Source organism: Pseudopodoces humilis, chromosome 8 (genome assembly GCF_049639895.1).
Source record: "Pseudopodoces humilis isolate 2021_Gansu_Grassland_sample_001 chromosome 8, ASM4963989v1, whole genome shotgun sequence".
NCBI lineage: Eukaryota > Metazoa > Chordata > Aves > Passeriformes > Paridae > Pseudopodoces > Pseudopodoces humilis.
Window position 1 is genome coordinate 23,055,415 of NC_142207.1, and position 12,667 is coordinate 23,068,081.

Sequence of the window (12,667 nt, forward strand, 5' to 3'; positions counted from 1 at the left end):
ATCTTCCTTAGATTACTCATCTGGAGGGTAAAAAAGAAAAAAGGAGTGATGTTGAAGCACTAACGAGCTGTGAAAGTCAGGAAGTACCCAGCCTCACATTCTGTAGGTGTGTTTTCCTATTAGAGCAACATTGTTTCATTAAGAAGGGAAAAATTTCTTACAAAGGTTTCTTGTGCTTCAGCTAAATATATAACCACAGAACTAACCCTTCACCCACATCCATCCACTACTGCCAAAAAAACATCTATACTTTCTAACAGTAAATTTGATAGGTTTAAAAAAAATACACTTTAGCATTCAGGCCCACCAGTTGTTTCACAGACGTGCAAAAGCAATTTGAGAGTACCAAAACAAATCGATTCTGTACAAAAAAGCATCATAAATAATTTTAGAGAAGACGAGTTATGGATCACTATCATGCAACCAAATTCTCTCATACAAACACAAAAAAAGGAGAAAGTAAAGGATGTATAGAACAAAAAGTTTTCATTGACCTGATTTGTCAGAGATGTTGGCTGTGACTGGCGTGGTGGAGCAGCCCGTGTTAACCTTTGCGCTGTCCTTGGAAGTACCAACTTTGGGTTTGTTTTTCGTTGCCTCTAGTGCTTTGACCTTCTTGGCATGTTTACTTCCTTTGTAGTGGGCCTCGGCCTGGCTCTACAAAGGAGAACAAATCAGGCTCACTTTTTTTTGCACTTGTATATAATACAATGGATGACAAGGCAGAAAAGTGACACTTTCAATAGTAGGCACCATATTATTCTACCTAAAAAATTTTAACAGCTTTATATTAATGCTTTTCATGGATGTAAGTTCTTATATATTCCAATGACAGGATTTTAATGAATACTGCATGTTTTCAGTAACTTGGAAAAAGAGGCTTCAAGATTACATAAAACTCTGTCACTCCTAACGTAATTCTTTGCTTAAAGATTTAAAGGACTATACAAATGTAAACACATCCAATTCAGAAAGATGCTACTCAATTTTCATGTAGTGTTTCTAGTCTTTATTGTTTGCAGTTAAAAAGATGTGCTCTGCTGAAACATGATTAAATAATCAGTTTTCCCTTCTTTTTGATCTAGTACAGATTTAATAAAATACTTTCACCTTCACATAACAGCAACTGAGACAATTGAAAACTGAAAAAATATTACTTCATTATTATATCAAACAAGAAGGGTTAAAATGAGGAAACACTACACCTGTAAACTTCAGTAGACCCAAGTACAACATAGAAAACTATTTGTCAGTCTTGATTGCTTTATAAATTGCCTTGAATATTACTTTTTAAATACTAAGAAAATTTGAACCTGAAGGACAGAGAGAAGAGGAGCTTTTTAAAATTATTAATATTTATTTTGTCTTAATCTGCCCAAACAGAACAGTAGAATTATGTCCTGAGATGTTTACTTCACCTTTGCCTTAAAACTATCTTCAGAAACTAGGTCAGTGTTTTTGAAATTGCACAGCTAAAGCTAGACACATAAATATCTGCCCAATTTTTCAGAAATATTGATTCCCCTTCATTGTTCCTGACTCTATATAATCAGGCCACTTTGTCAGAAGCAAAACTAAAGAACTGCATGCTTAATACAAAAAAAGCTTAATACAAAAAAAATTTCCAGAGCTTGGAAATTTCAGTGTTAATTCATTCAGTCACTTAATGAATTTAAGTCTTTTTCTTGACTTCTTAATAAATTAATTTACCAAATAATGGGCAAGAAAAAAGTCCTATCCAAAAAAGTCTGTTTTCCTTACATTGTAGTCTTCAGCAGTAGATTTGTGTAATTAATATTTCCGAGCACAATTTCAAAACATTATTCCAGGCATACCACTAGGTGCCTCTATTGAAGGTTACATATTAACCAGATAAGTTAATATTGTTGTTTACTACAAATTAAAACACTCAGAGAAAGCATGCTTCTTCTAAGCATCTTGGCACCTGGCTTGTAAAAACATCAGTGCAAGTAAACTTTCACTGTGTTCATGCAAAACCATTCTCTCTCATCAATCGATTATCAACTATTTAGTTTGCTGTGTTAAGTGAAGCAAGCCATGAAACAAATCACGTGCTTTTTTACAGAGAGCAATTATAACATCTAAGATGCTCGAACTCCATGAAGAGTGCTGCCGTAATGAGGAAAATTGTTTTAAGATCAGCAGAAATGGGCATTACAATACAGTAACCTTGGGACAGCATGTAATAACAGCTTTATCATATGGTAGAGTAGAAGTGAAGAGTCGAAACAGCTGAAGCAGGCAATAGAACTGGCATGTTGGAGTCCTCACACGAGTTACTGGCACCATTACACTGATGGAGCATTGTTGCTAAAATAGAGGAGTGAAGTTCTCACACACCAGAACTTCTTAAGTGATCATACAGCCCATGAAACACAGTGCTTTCCACCTCAGAAGGACAGTGTGTGTTGTTGTGGGTACATCTTTACTTTCATAGGAGATTTTAGTAAGCAAGCATTCAGTAAGAAAGGCTGTTAGATTAGTTTTATTTTGAATTCCTCTGAAAGTGAGATGTCTTTTAAAAACTTTATTATAAAAACAGTGAAGTTTACTCATCAATTGCTATTAAAATATTTCTGGATTTTAAAACCTTTGAACCTTTGAAATATTAACACTCATACAAACACAATTTAAGGATTATAAAGAAACAACTAACCAGCTATACCGCTAGTACTACGTGCTCTACTTAAAGGGACACTTGTCAACTTCTGGGTTGGATCTCTCCAGTTCTGAATGCGGGCAGAGGAGCATAGTCCTGCTTGTGCCCTGCTATGCCAATGTGCCTTATGAGGCACAGGAGTCTCGCCCTGCCTCTCTCCACCTTTGCTGGGTTTCATCCATTTCTCTTAAGCTTTGCAGTTGTGACATGATGCACTGGAAGGGGCATTTTCCACCAACAAAATTCAATAAACTATTTACATGTTGCGGTGTACAGAAAGTGGAGCTAAAAATTGGGGTGAATATAAATGCTCTTTCAATTCCAATGCTTTTAACTTTTAATAATAGCAAGTACAAGATTGTCCACTTAGGCATCCTCAAGTTGATGATGTCCCTTTAAATATTTGAACTCTATGCTCTGCGCATATGTGTGCTGTTGATAAGATCATATGCTGCCTGAGGCCAAAGCTATGACATAAGAGACATAAATGCACTCAAGAGAAAGACTTAGTAAGTCAATTCCTTGATAATAAGCCTTTCTGCTGATATTTGCAATAAAAATGCCTGCAATATCAGTAATAACCTACTACAGTCTGTGATTCCCTTCATTCAATCCTCATATAGTGTACATGAGACCTGTTGAGAACAAACAAGCCCAGGAAGAATTAAAATTAAGATTTCCATAATAACAAGCAAAGCTTCATGGACACATGGTGAATGGACTCATTTTTAAGCTTTCTAATTATCATAATCTATCAAATTCATAGTTGTATGTTATAATGCCAAAAAGTATTGCTATGACCAGCCTAAGCAGGGGTTTGGAGATGCCATCCTTCTTCAATACTGTTCCAACTAGACCATATTCCTTTGGGGGAAGGGGGGATTCTCCAGGTTGGATTTTAAAGTAGTTAGGGGATGCAAAAATCTACCTTTAAAAAATTGTTTCAGTGCCTCACTTTGTCAGTTAAGTACATACTATTTGTTTCTACATTGACTTTGTCAAGTTTCAATTCCGTGGGCTGGATATTGTTACACCTTTGGGTTTTAGGCTTTTTCAGCTCATCTCTGTTCTGTGAATAGAAACAAAGATACTCTTCCCAAGCATGAAGTTAGAGGAGGATTCCTTTAAGTATTGAAGCAATCTTTCCTAACTACATAAGCACTGTTTTCTAGTCCTTTCAGATTCACTTGCAAGGTCAGAATTTGCTTTTTATGCATTATGTGATAAATCATTTGAGTCAGCTGCCTTTCAGTAACTGAACTGCTGTATCACCATGTTCTGTAAACCTTTAGAGTTTTCTGGAGTCATAGCAAGCAAAAGAAAAAAGGGCAGCTGAGGCAATCTGAAATTGGAACTCCTGATTATTATGGATACCATTTCTTGTGATTATTATTTTCCTGATCATTAATAACTCTAATTTTATAAAATATTTGCAAAAGCACCATATTAAAGGCAAACATGTTTGTTCCAAGTCTCACTTAAGACTTGCTTATGACACAAATACAGCAGTAGAGCTGTATGTAGAGGTTAGAGCTTTGTCTACTACATAATTGAAATATTAGACTTATCTTTGAAATAAGCCATGACATACACAATTTTAATTTTTAGTTAAGGCAAGAAGCTGAAAATGTATTTTAAATTGCTCTGGCAATCCAGAGGAAGTTGTGCACACATAGGGTTCAAAAGACATGTCCATAAAAGAAAGATAGTTTACAATTTTTAATATAAACACCCACTAAAATACAAAGTTAACTTTAGAGTAAATATCTTTGGAATACAATATTTTAAATGGATCCTGAAGGTACTTTTTGAACATCATTAAGTACAACTAATTCATGCAAATTCTGTGGTAGCAAAACAATATTTAAGAAAATGAAAAACATACAAAAAAACAAAATGAAAATCTGTTATCTCAAAAAACATCTTTCTATACTCAGGTACTATAATTATTTTAACTGCAAAATACTTTATTCCAATATACAGCTGCATTTTCTGCAGGGGTTAATTAATTCTACAGTAAAATAATTTATCTACGCCAAAATTCAATATTATCTAAATATTTATTTTTCATTTCAAGAAGATTAAGTTCTTGCTTACATCTGTTGCTTACGTAGTCAGTATTAAACCTCACCATTGAATTATCATTATTAAAATTTTTAAATTAAATGCATTATAGGTTAGGAAGACACTTTTTGAGAAAGCGGAATAAAAAAATTATTTCTATGAAAGAACTCCTTAACCGAAAGGAAAGTTTAATTTTGAATTGAATCTAAAACTGTGGTCTACTAGCTTGATATATATATATATATTGCAAAATTTTAAAAAAGAACCTGCCTACTTATCAGACAGCACAGAAGGTCATCAAGTACTGGCTAATGAGATTTAATGAATAGGAAAAGCTTTAAGCTGCCATAAATGTGATGTTATGAATCAGAATGCAAAAAACACCTTTGTACTGACAGGCCAAACTCCAAAAAAGTGTTTATGCATTTGTCTGGACTACTTTTTGATCAATAGGATGCATATTTTGTGACACTTTAAAAATATGTCTACATATTTGTAAGACCATGGATTAGTGAATAGATGTTTTTGAAACTAAGTTCCAAATAATCAAGAATGTAATTGTCAGACAATTATTAAATTTTTCCCTATAATTTTTTTAATTTATACACCTTAGTTCTATCTACAACTAAAAGCCCCCAACCAACCAAACCTTATGAATGTTTTAATTTTTAAGAAAGCCTCTATATTATAAGGATTAATGACCTGGCTATAAGAAAGGATAGCTTTTTCTGCTCTTAAAAATGATCCGTCTATTTTATTTAAAATCTGCATTTAATTGGTACTTTCAACTACAAATTATTAAGTTTGAAATCCAAGCAGGATGTTAAACTGTACAACTACATACAATACATATACAATAGCCTTCTATACTAGACTGCATTTAATAAAACATCAACAATTTAAATTATCTTCTATATGTAAATATACTTTCAAAAATAAATGTGAATGACATTAACATATTGAAGTGCTTAAAACAACCTCAGTAGCTTTACTCTGTAGAAAGTTAAAAATGTTTATAAATCTGCATATATTGAAAGATCTGGATAACCAGGAAACAGGTAGATCATATGGATTAATTGACAACAGTATTATCTTTAAGGAAACTCTGAACTACAGGCAAGACTGCAGTATAAAAGATTACAGAATCTTCCCCATCAGGAGCAATGACTGACAGTGTATTTGAAATCCACATGATTAATTTTGACATTTCACAAGCGACAGAATCTACTTGCGATGTGAATGACTAATTAACTGAATTTATTGCTACACAAAGAAACATTAATCTGATGAAAGGCTTGAGTAAATCTAAAGGTTCAGTGTAAAAAAAGATTTTTTACAGGTTCATTCAAGTTCAGCTGAAGTAGCCCTTCATTAGGTCTTCATGGAAAGAAGACAATTGTACCATCAACTCTTTAGCGGAATGCTTGAATCTGCTACCACATCATCCAGCCTGGAAATTAACATATACAATTAAATACATGTAGATCTGCATGGACAGAAGGAAGGAGAAATGCAGAAATAAAGGGCGACTCTGAAGCATCCATGTGGGAAATGCAGGTTCATGCCTTGAGCTGCGCACTATTAGGTGAGTGCCACAACTCAGCGGAACTCAACATGGTGGCTCGCACCTCCTATTTCTTCTTGCTTGCTACTGCAGCTTCTTAAAACAGGAACTCATCCTGGATGGGAAATACTCTCAACAGCAATTCTAACTCAACAGGCTGCCCAATGAAGTGGTGGAGTCACTATCCCTGAAATTGTTCAAAAACCTCTGGGGTTTTTGGGGATATGGTTCAGTAGTGAACATGGTGGTAACTGGACATGATTATCTGCGAGGTCTTTCCCACCCTCAGTGATTCTATCTCAAATCCTGTATTCATTTGGTGTTGATACAACTGGTAATCTCTAATGAAAAAATAATTTGTTGAAAATACCACAAAAGCCTCTACCAGTAGCAGTTCAGCCATGGAAAATGAAACAACTGAAAGACTGAACAGATACGTAATAATCCTGAAATCTTCCATTCTGTTATGGACTAGTTATAAAGATGATTTTTTTTCCTGCATATCACAAAAAAAAAATTACATACATTCAAGCTAAAAAAAACCCCAACATGTCCTAAATATAGTCACAACTTACATTGTAGAAAGAACACCTCTCAACCCCTGTATTCCTGCCCATTTTTATACATCAAGTTAATTACAATGGTCCCACTAGAGAAGGAAATGAACTGTGCAAAACAGGAGCAGAGAAGTGTTTATGTTTGTAACATAGTTATTTTAATTCACAGCAGATCCTAAACTAGAAAGCTCTCTTAATAGTAAGATATCTACAAAATCTTTGCTCACTTAGTTTACCTGTTAGAACCATTCTGTAAGAGTATGCACATTTGAGTATATAAATCAGGAAGAATGTAGACTAGAATCATAACTCTAATAAAAATTACATGATAAATTAGGAAGTAGTGTTGAAAAACATACTTTTATCTCATTTGTTATTAATAATAGAAGTAATTGAAGAAATCTGAAAACTTGGCATGTTCATACATTTTTTACACCAAAGCTATGCATTAGTTTTTCAATTCCACCCTTATGGATTTCTAAAACCTAATTGCTCAAAATAGTAAGGTAGATTATTATTGAAAAGAACATGGAAAAACCAAGGAGCTGTGAATATCAGCCATGTCGTAAGAAGTCAACTCATATTTTAAATACCTTACCAAACTTAGTTAAAAGCTCCATTAAATAGCTGTTATTTGAACAGAACTTCCATCATGTTATAACCCTGTACCCTATAATCATGCGGTATTTCTGTCATGTTGGAGCTAACAACTTTCATCATTTTGTCAGTTCTGTCTACAAAACAGAAAATTACCTTCACAAGTTCCTGAGATTTATGCTTTTAATTACCTCCTATCTGCTTCACTACCCTCCATACCCAAAGAATCAATATAGTCTTATAAATAAGAAAAATTTAAAATGTTTGACAGAAGACAATGACAGTTCTGTGGATTTTTATGTGATGCTATTGATTATTTTACTTATTATCCTTCTGGCAGCATGAATGGTTTATTTAAATCTGCAAAGTCAACTTTTGGCAATACTTGCCTAAACTTAAAAAATTTCTCTTCTGGCTTTTTAAAAAGATGAACGCTATCATCACATCATCTTTATTAGCTTTAAATGCATTCAACAATAAGATGACTTTCATTGTCTCTTAATGCCAAATTGTTACATCTGATTTTCTGATTTGCCTCCGAAGTGTTTTCTCCTGATTTTTGAGTCACCTCCTGATTTTTGAGGTGACACCAAAAATCAGGGCTGACTTGCAGTTATTACCCACACAGCAACACACTGTGTAAACACAAGTTTATTTTCAATCCAATTATACCCTCTGAACAAGATGGTGCCCACCAGGCTGTACCTGGTACATGTCAATGACATTTCTATAAGAAACAGAAAGTGTGCAGGGGGAAGCAGACACTTATTTTAGGAGCGATCAACAGATGACAAAGTCTGTTTACGAAAAGAACACTACCAAACAAAAATCAGAACAATAACATGTTCTGCAGGCATGACGTTTGCAAGTTTGGACTATAGAGAAGCCTGGCTGATGGAAAAAGAGATTTGATTAGTACTGGCCTAATTGTACAGTGCCTAAGATTCAAAACCTCTGTGGACTATGACAAAATCCTTTGGGTTGGAAAGGGCCCTTAAAGAGCAAGTTCAAATGTTAACTCAGCACTGCCATGTTCTCCACTGAAACATGTCCCTACACATCTTTTAAACATCTCCAGTGGATAACGACACCACCACTTCCCCAGACAGTCTGTCCCAATGTTTGACAACTTCCTTTTGGTGAAGAAATTTCTCCTAATATTCAATCTAAGCCTCCTCTGGCCCAGCTTGAAGCAGCTTTTTCTCATCCTATCACTTGTTTCCTGGAGAAGAGACCGACACCCACCTTGTTACAACCTTCTTTCAGGTAGGCATAGAAAGTAATAAGCTAACCCCTGAGCCTTCTTTTCTCCAGGCTAAACAATCCAAACAACCTCAAGACTAAACAATTAAATAAAAATAACAAGGGAGGAAAGCAGATAAACTACTTGAACACAAGGTAATGTAATGATTCAGATAAGGAGAAAAGGGCAATTCTGCAGAAACCAAACTTCCAGCTCTAGAGGCAGGCATCTCATAATTTGGCATGTCCTTGGGTGTCCTTTGTCAATTAATCAGTCTGTTGTGGATGTCCTGGACACCCCAGATATTCGAACAGCAAGACACTTAAATTTAGGCACCTAATCCCACTCTGAGTTCCAGGATATCTTAAGCAGATCATGCAAAAAAATGTTGTTGAAGCAACCTCAGTTATCACTGCTGTGATGTTGCTACTACTTTTACAGATATATTTCCCCTGAACAGTAGTTCAGTCTATTAAGACAACTTCAGTTTGCTGTTACTTCAGAGATGACATTTTATTTTTCTGTTTTGCAAGACTTTGGATCATTTCTTCTGTACTACAGTTTCTTCTGGAGTTGACAGAGGTTGGAAGGGATGTCCAAACTAATTATATACCATAATTTATTAGCAGCAATAGACAATCTCCAATTTGACCAAAATGGAGCTGAAGATATTAAAAAGGGACAAGCAAAGTATGATGGTGAATGTCTGTAAGTATGAGTCAAATACTATAATTTCTTTTTTTAGAAGAGGACAGGCATATCAAGTTAAGACTAGATAAAATTTAGAATTTGAACACAGAGGTTTTCTTATGTTGTACTTTTAAAAATTGAAGTGTGGGAGATCCTGAAGAGTTCAGTTAGAAAATACTGTTCAAATTATAATATGGCAGAAGAAAAATAATTCTAGGAACTTTATTTTTGAAAATACAGGAGCCATCACTTCAACACATGCTTAATCCCACATTCAAGACAACCTACTTTTAAATATTTAAATTTTTAAATTTCCTCCCATCTTTGATCTTTTGCTGCAAGTAGCTGCAGATCCCTGCCTGTGAATCTGATGCCAGAACAGTCTCACCAAAGCTAAACGTGCAGACACATAAGCAAAAGAAGCCCAAAACCTTTGCAATTCACTGTATTAATTTAGTGGGAGGTTTGACAACTATAAATTGACTAGTATGATTTTTCTTTTTCAGTCTATTGATTCAGACCAGTGAGTGTCCACAGCACAAGGAAAAGATTTCAGGCAAGGAAACCAATTTTCTTGTCACAGATGAATACTCACTGTCTGTGTGTTTCTTGTGCAATTGATAAAACACCACCAGAATGAGGTCAGAATCCTCAAACACCATGCAAGTGAAATTCATTTAGGAGAATAAAAATAAAAACCAAAAAAGACACTTTATAGTTTAGTTTTGCCATTTTAATTTCATTTAACTGCATAATTTAGGTCAGAAAAAGTTCAAAGGAATGGAATGCCTATCAACAACAAGAAGTATGTCAGCCTTGTAGAACTAGAAGAAACTGCGAGTGTGGAGTGACTGTACTACAAATGTCATTCTGCAACCCTGAAGTTTTAGCGCAGATTAACTGAGTTTCATGCTACTCAAAACCATGTCACATGGTGGTACTGATTTCCTGAAAGATTCAGCAGTTACAAGGTTCACACCTCCCTTCTTCCCCAGTCAGCAAAGAAAGAATGGACTATGAAGATTATTCCATGCCCTGAGAATAATTTCACATTATTTTTGGTCCAAAGGGACCAAAAAGAAAAATACATGCAGAGTTCAGATTTTTATTTCTGCACAGGAATTTCAACAAGCTAAGAAAGAACAGTGAGCTAATTAATTAACTTAATTCAAGCTAAGAAATCTAACTTAATTCAAGCTAAGAAAGAACTGCAGAGCTTGGTTGAAACCCCACTACCATTACCTCAGTGAAATTATAACAATGCAGATTATGGCGGCGGAGTGTTTCAAATGTCTATTTGGATAGGCAAGAATAACATCCAAATAAAATAGGTTCTCACTCTCAGAAAAAGAAAAAGCACATGCTCAGATAAATAATTCTTAAGGTCAAGAACCTAAAGAAAAATTTAGAATCTTATGTACAGCTTCTCAGGAGAAGCTAAGTAACCCAATGAAAGGCTAGAAAGCTTTTAAAATAGAAGTACTGCACTATGAAGTCTCATTCTCCAAATATTCCTGGATGCTGATCTTATGAAACAATTGTGAAATTAGATTTAGTAAATTAGATATTTAAGTATCTTCTGGTATTTGTAATACTGCTATAACCTTATCACTTTCCAAAATCAAATTTCTGTATTGTTAGTGAATGTTGTGATAAACTAAACTGCTGTAGAGAGGTGCTGCATTTCAGCATGTAAAGTCACAGTGCTTCATCATTTCTCACAACCATTTGTTTCAAAAGGATGATATTTTCTAGTAACTACACCTGAATATATTTATCAAATTTAGGAAGAAAGAGCACACCACCCTACTGAATGCACTTGGCCCAAGAAGAAGTGTGGCTATAATTTGCCATGCTTTTATGATGCTGCTATTTAAAGCAGAGTATGATATGCACTTTTTGTTCTACTTTGTAAGTCTAGACAGGAAAAATTGGTTGGTTGTCAGATGTACAAAATTATATAACATTTCAGCTCTTTGTATGTTTCAAGCCACTCAGTTGTGATTCAATTTATCTGCCTGAAGTGCTGTTTGTCCACCTGAATGTCAGCACAGACAAAGTGAGTGACTCCTCTGGGCACAGGACCCATCATCAAAGGGACCCTGACTTCAAGAGTCAGGGAAGACTGGGAGAGGGAGAGGGAAGAGTGAGGACAGCCTGAGCCACCTCACTGGTGGATCCATCTCAGAAGCAAGATCCATGAAGCCAAAGAAAATTTAAAAAAATATTACTGGCTCCTTAATTAAATCCACGAAAGGAGATACCTGGACCAAGTATCAGAGAAGAAAAGATTTTTTTTCCCCTTAAATCTTAAAGTAGAAAGACAAGCAAACTAAATTTAAAATAATGACTCTGAGATCAGTTAACTAAGCAGATATTGCCACTTCAAAGGAAGTTTAATAAGCTTGTCAAATGATGACAGATTTAGAAATCAATTTGAAGTTAAGATAGCACTGCTTCAAAATCCTTACCAGCCTAGACAAGAAAGGCAAACGGGGGAAAAACACTTTACAAGACACTTTTCAAAGTCCAATGTTAGAGGCAGAGAAAATCAGGGTAATGGGTATGGGTGCTTTACTGCAAGTCTCTAGGAGCACAAAATACTCAAAGGCTTTGAGGAGGCACCTGCAAACTGTTTGTGAGACCAAAATTATGACAGAAAAATATATAATATTAACACATCCCTTAGGAATTTATTCTTACCCTTGAGATAAAAAAAAATAAAATCAGGGAATTTGGGTTTATTTTTATTAACTTCATGACATTAAGTAATAGTCTCTAAGAACAAATACATACTCCTTAACTGTCAAAGGTCATCATTTTCTTAGATATATTTCCTTGAATTTCTTTAATTTTCAAGCTACTTAGGATAAAACATTAAATGGTTATGTATTTAAAAAATACCAGTGTACTCTCTTGTAATGATTTTTTTTTTAGATTAACCTCCAGGAAACAGTTTCTTTGGATTTCTCATACTCAAAATGACAGCTAGAACTAAGTGTTTGTATTTATTATAAATGAAAGTTGTAGGAAGAGTGACTTTATTCAGAAATGGAAAGACATATCAGCAAGGATGTACAAACAAGAAAAAGCTATTTTTTCTGGAAGGAAAGCAAATATGACCTGGAGAACTCACTGGGAAGCTTTTCTGCTTCACCTCCTTTTTAAAAATAAAACCTCAGGCAAACACTTCTTTTTGCATTTCCTCTGGAAGGTTACTGTACCGTCAAATGGGATCTCACCTATGGATGTGGCATTGGATATCATGCCAG

General features: G+C 34.7%; 1 protein-coding gene across 7 annotated transcripts in view; it reads right to left on the bottom strand.

Moving 5' to 3' along the window:
* The window catches only part of ZNF385B (zinc finger protein 385B), a 152,670-nt gene that overhangs the window by 22,914 nt on the left and 117,089 nt on the right, over positions 1-12,667 (bottom strand). For all 7 annotated transcript variants that reach the window (XM_014249208.2, XM_014249206.2, XM_088059138.1 and 4 more), the window contains one exon: positions 495-657. In XM_014249208.2, the coding sequence (XP_014104683.1) occupies positions 495-657 (163 nt within the window). The remainder of the gene's footprint in view (positions 1-494; positions 658-12,667) is intronic.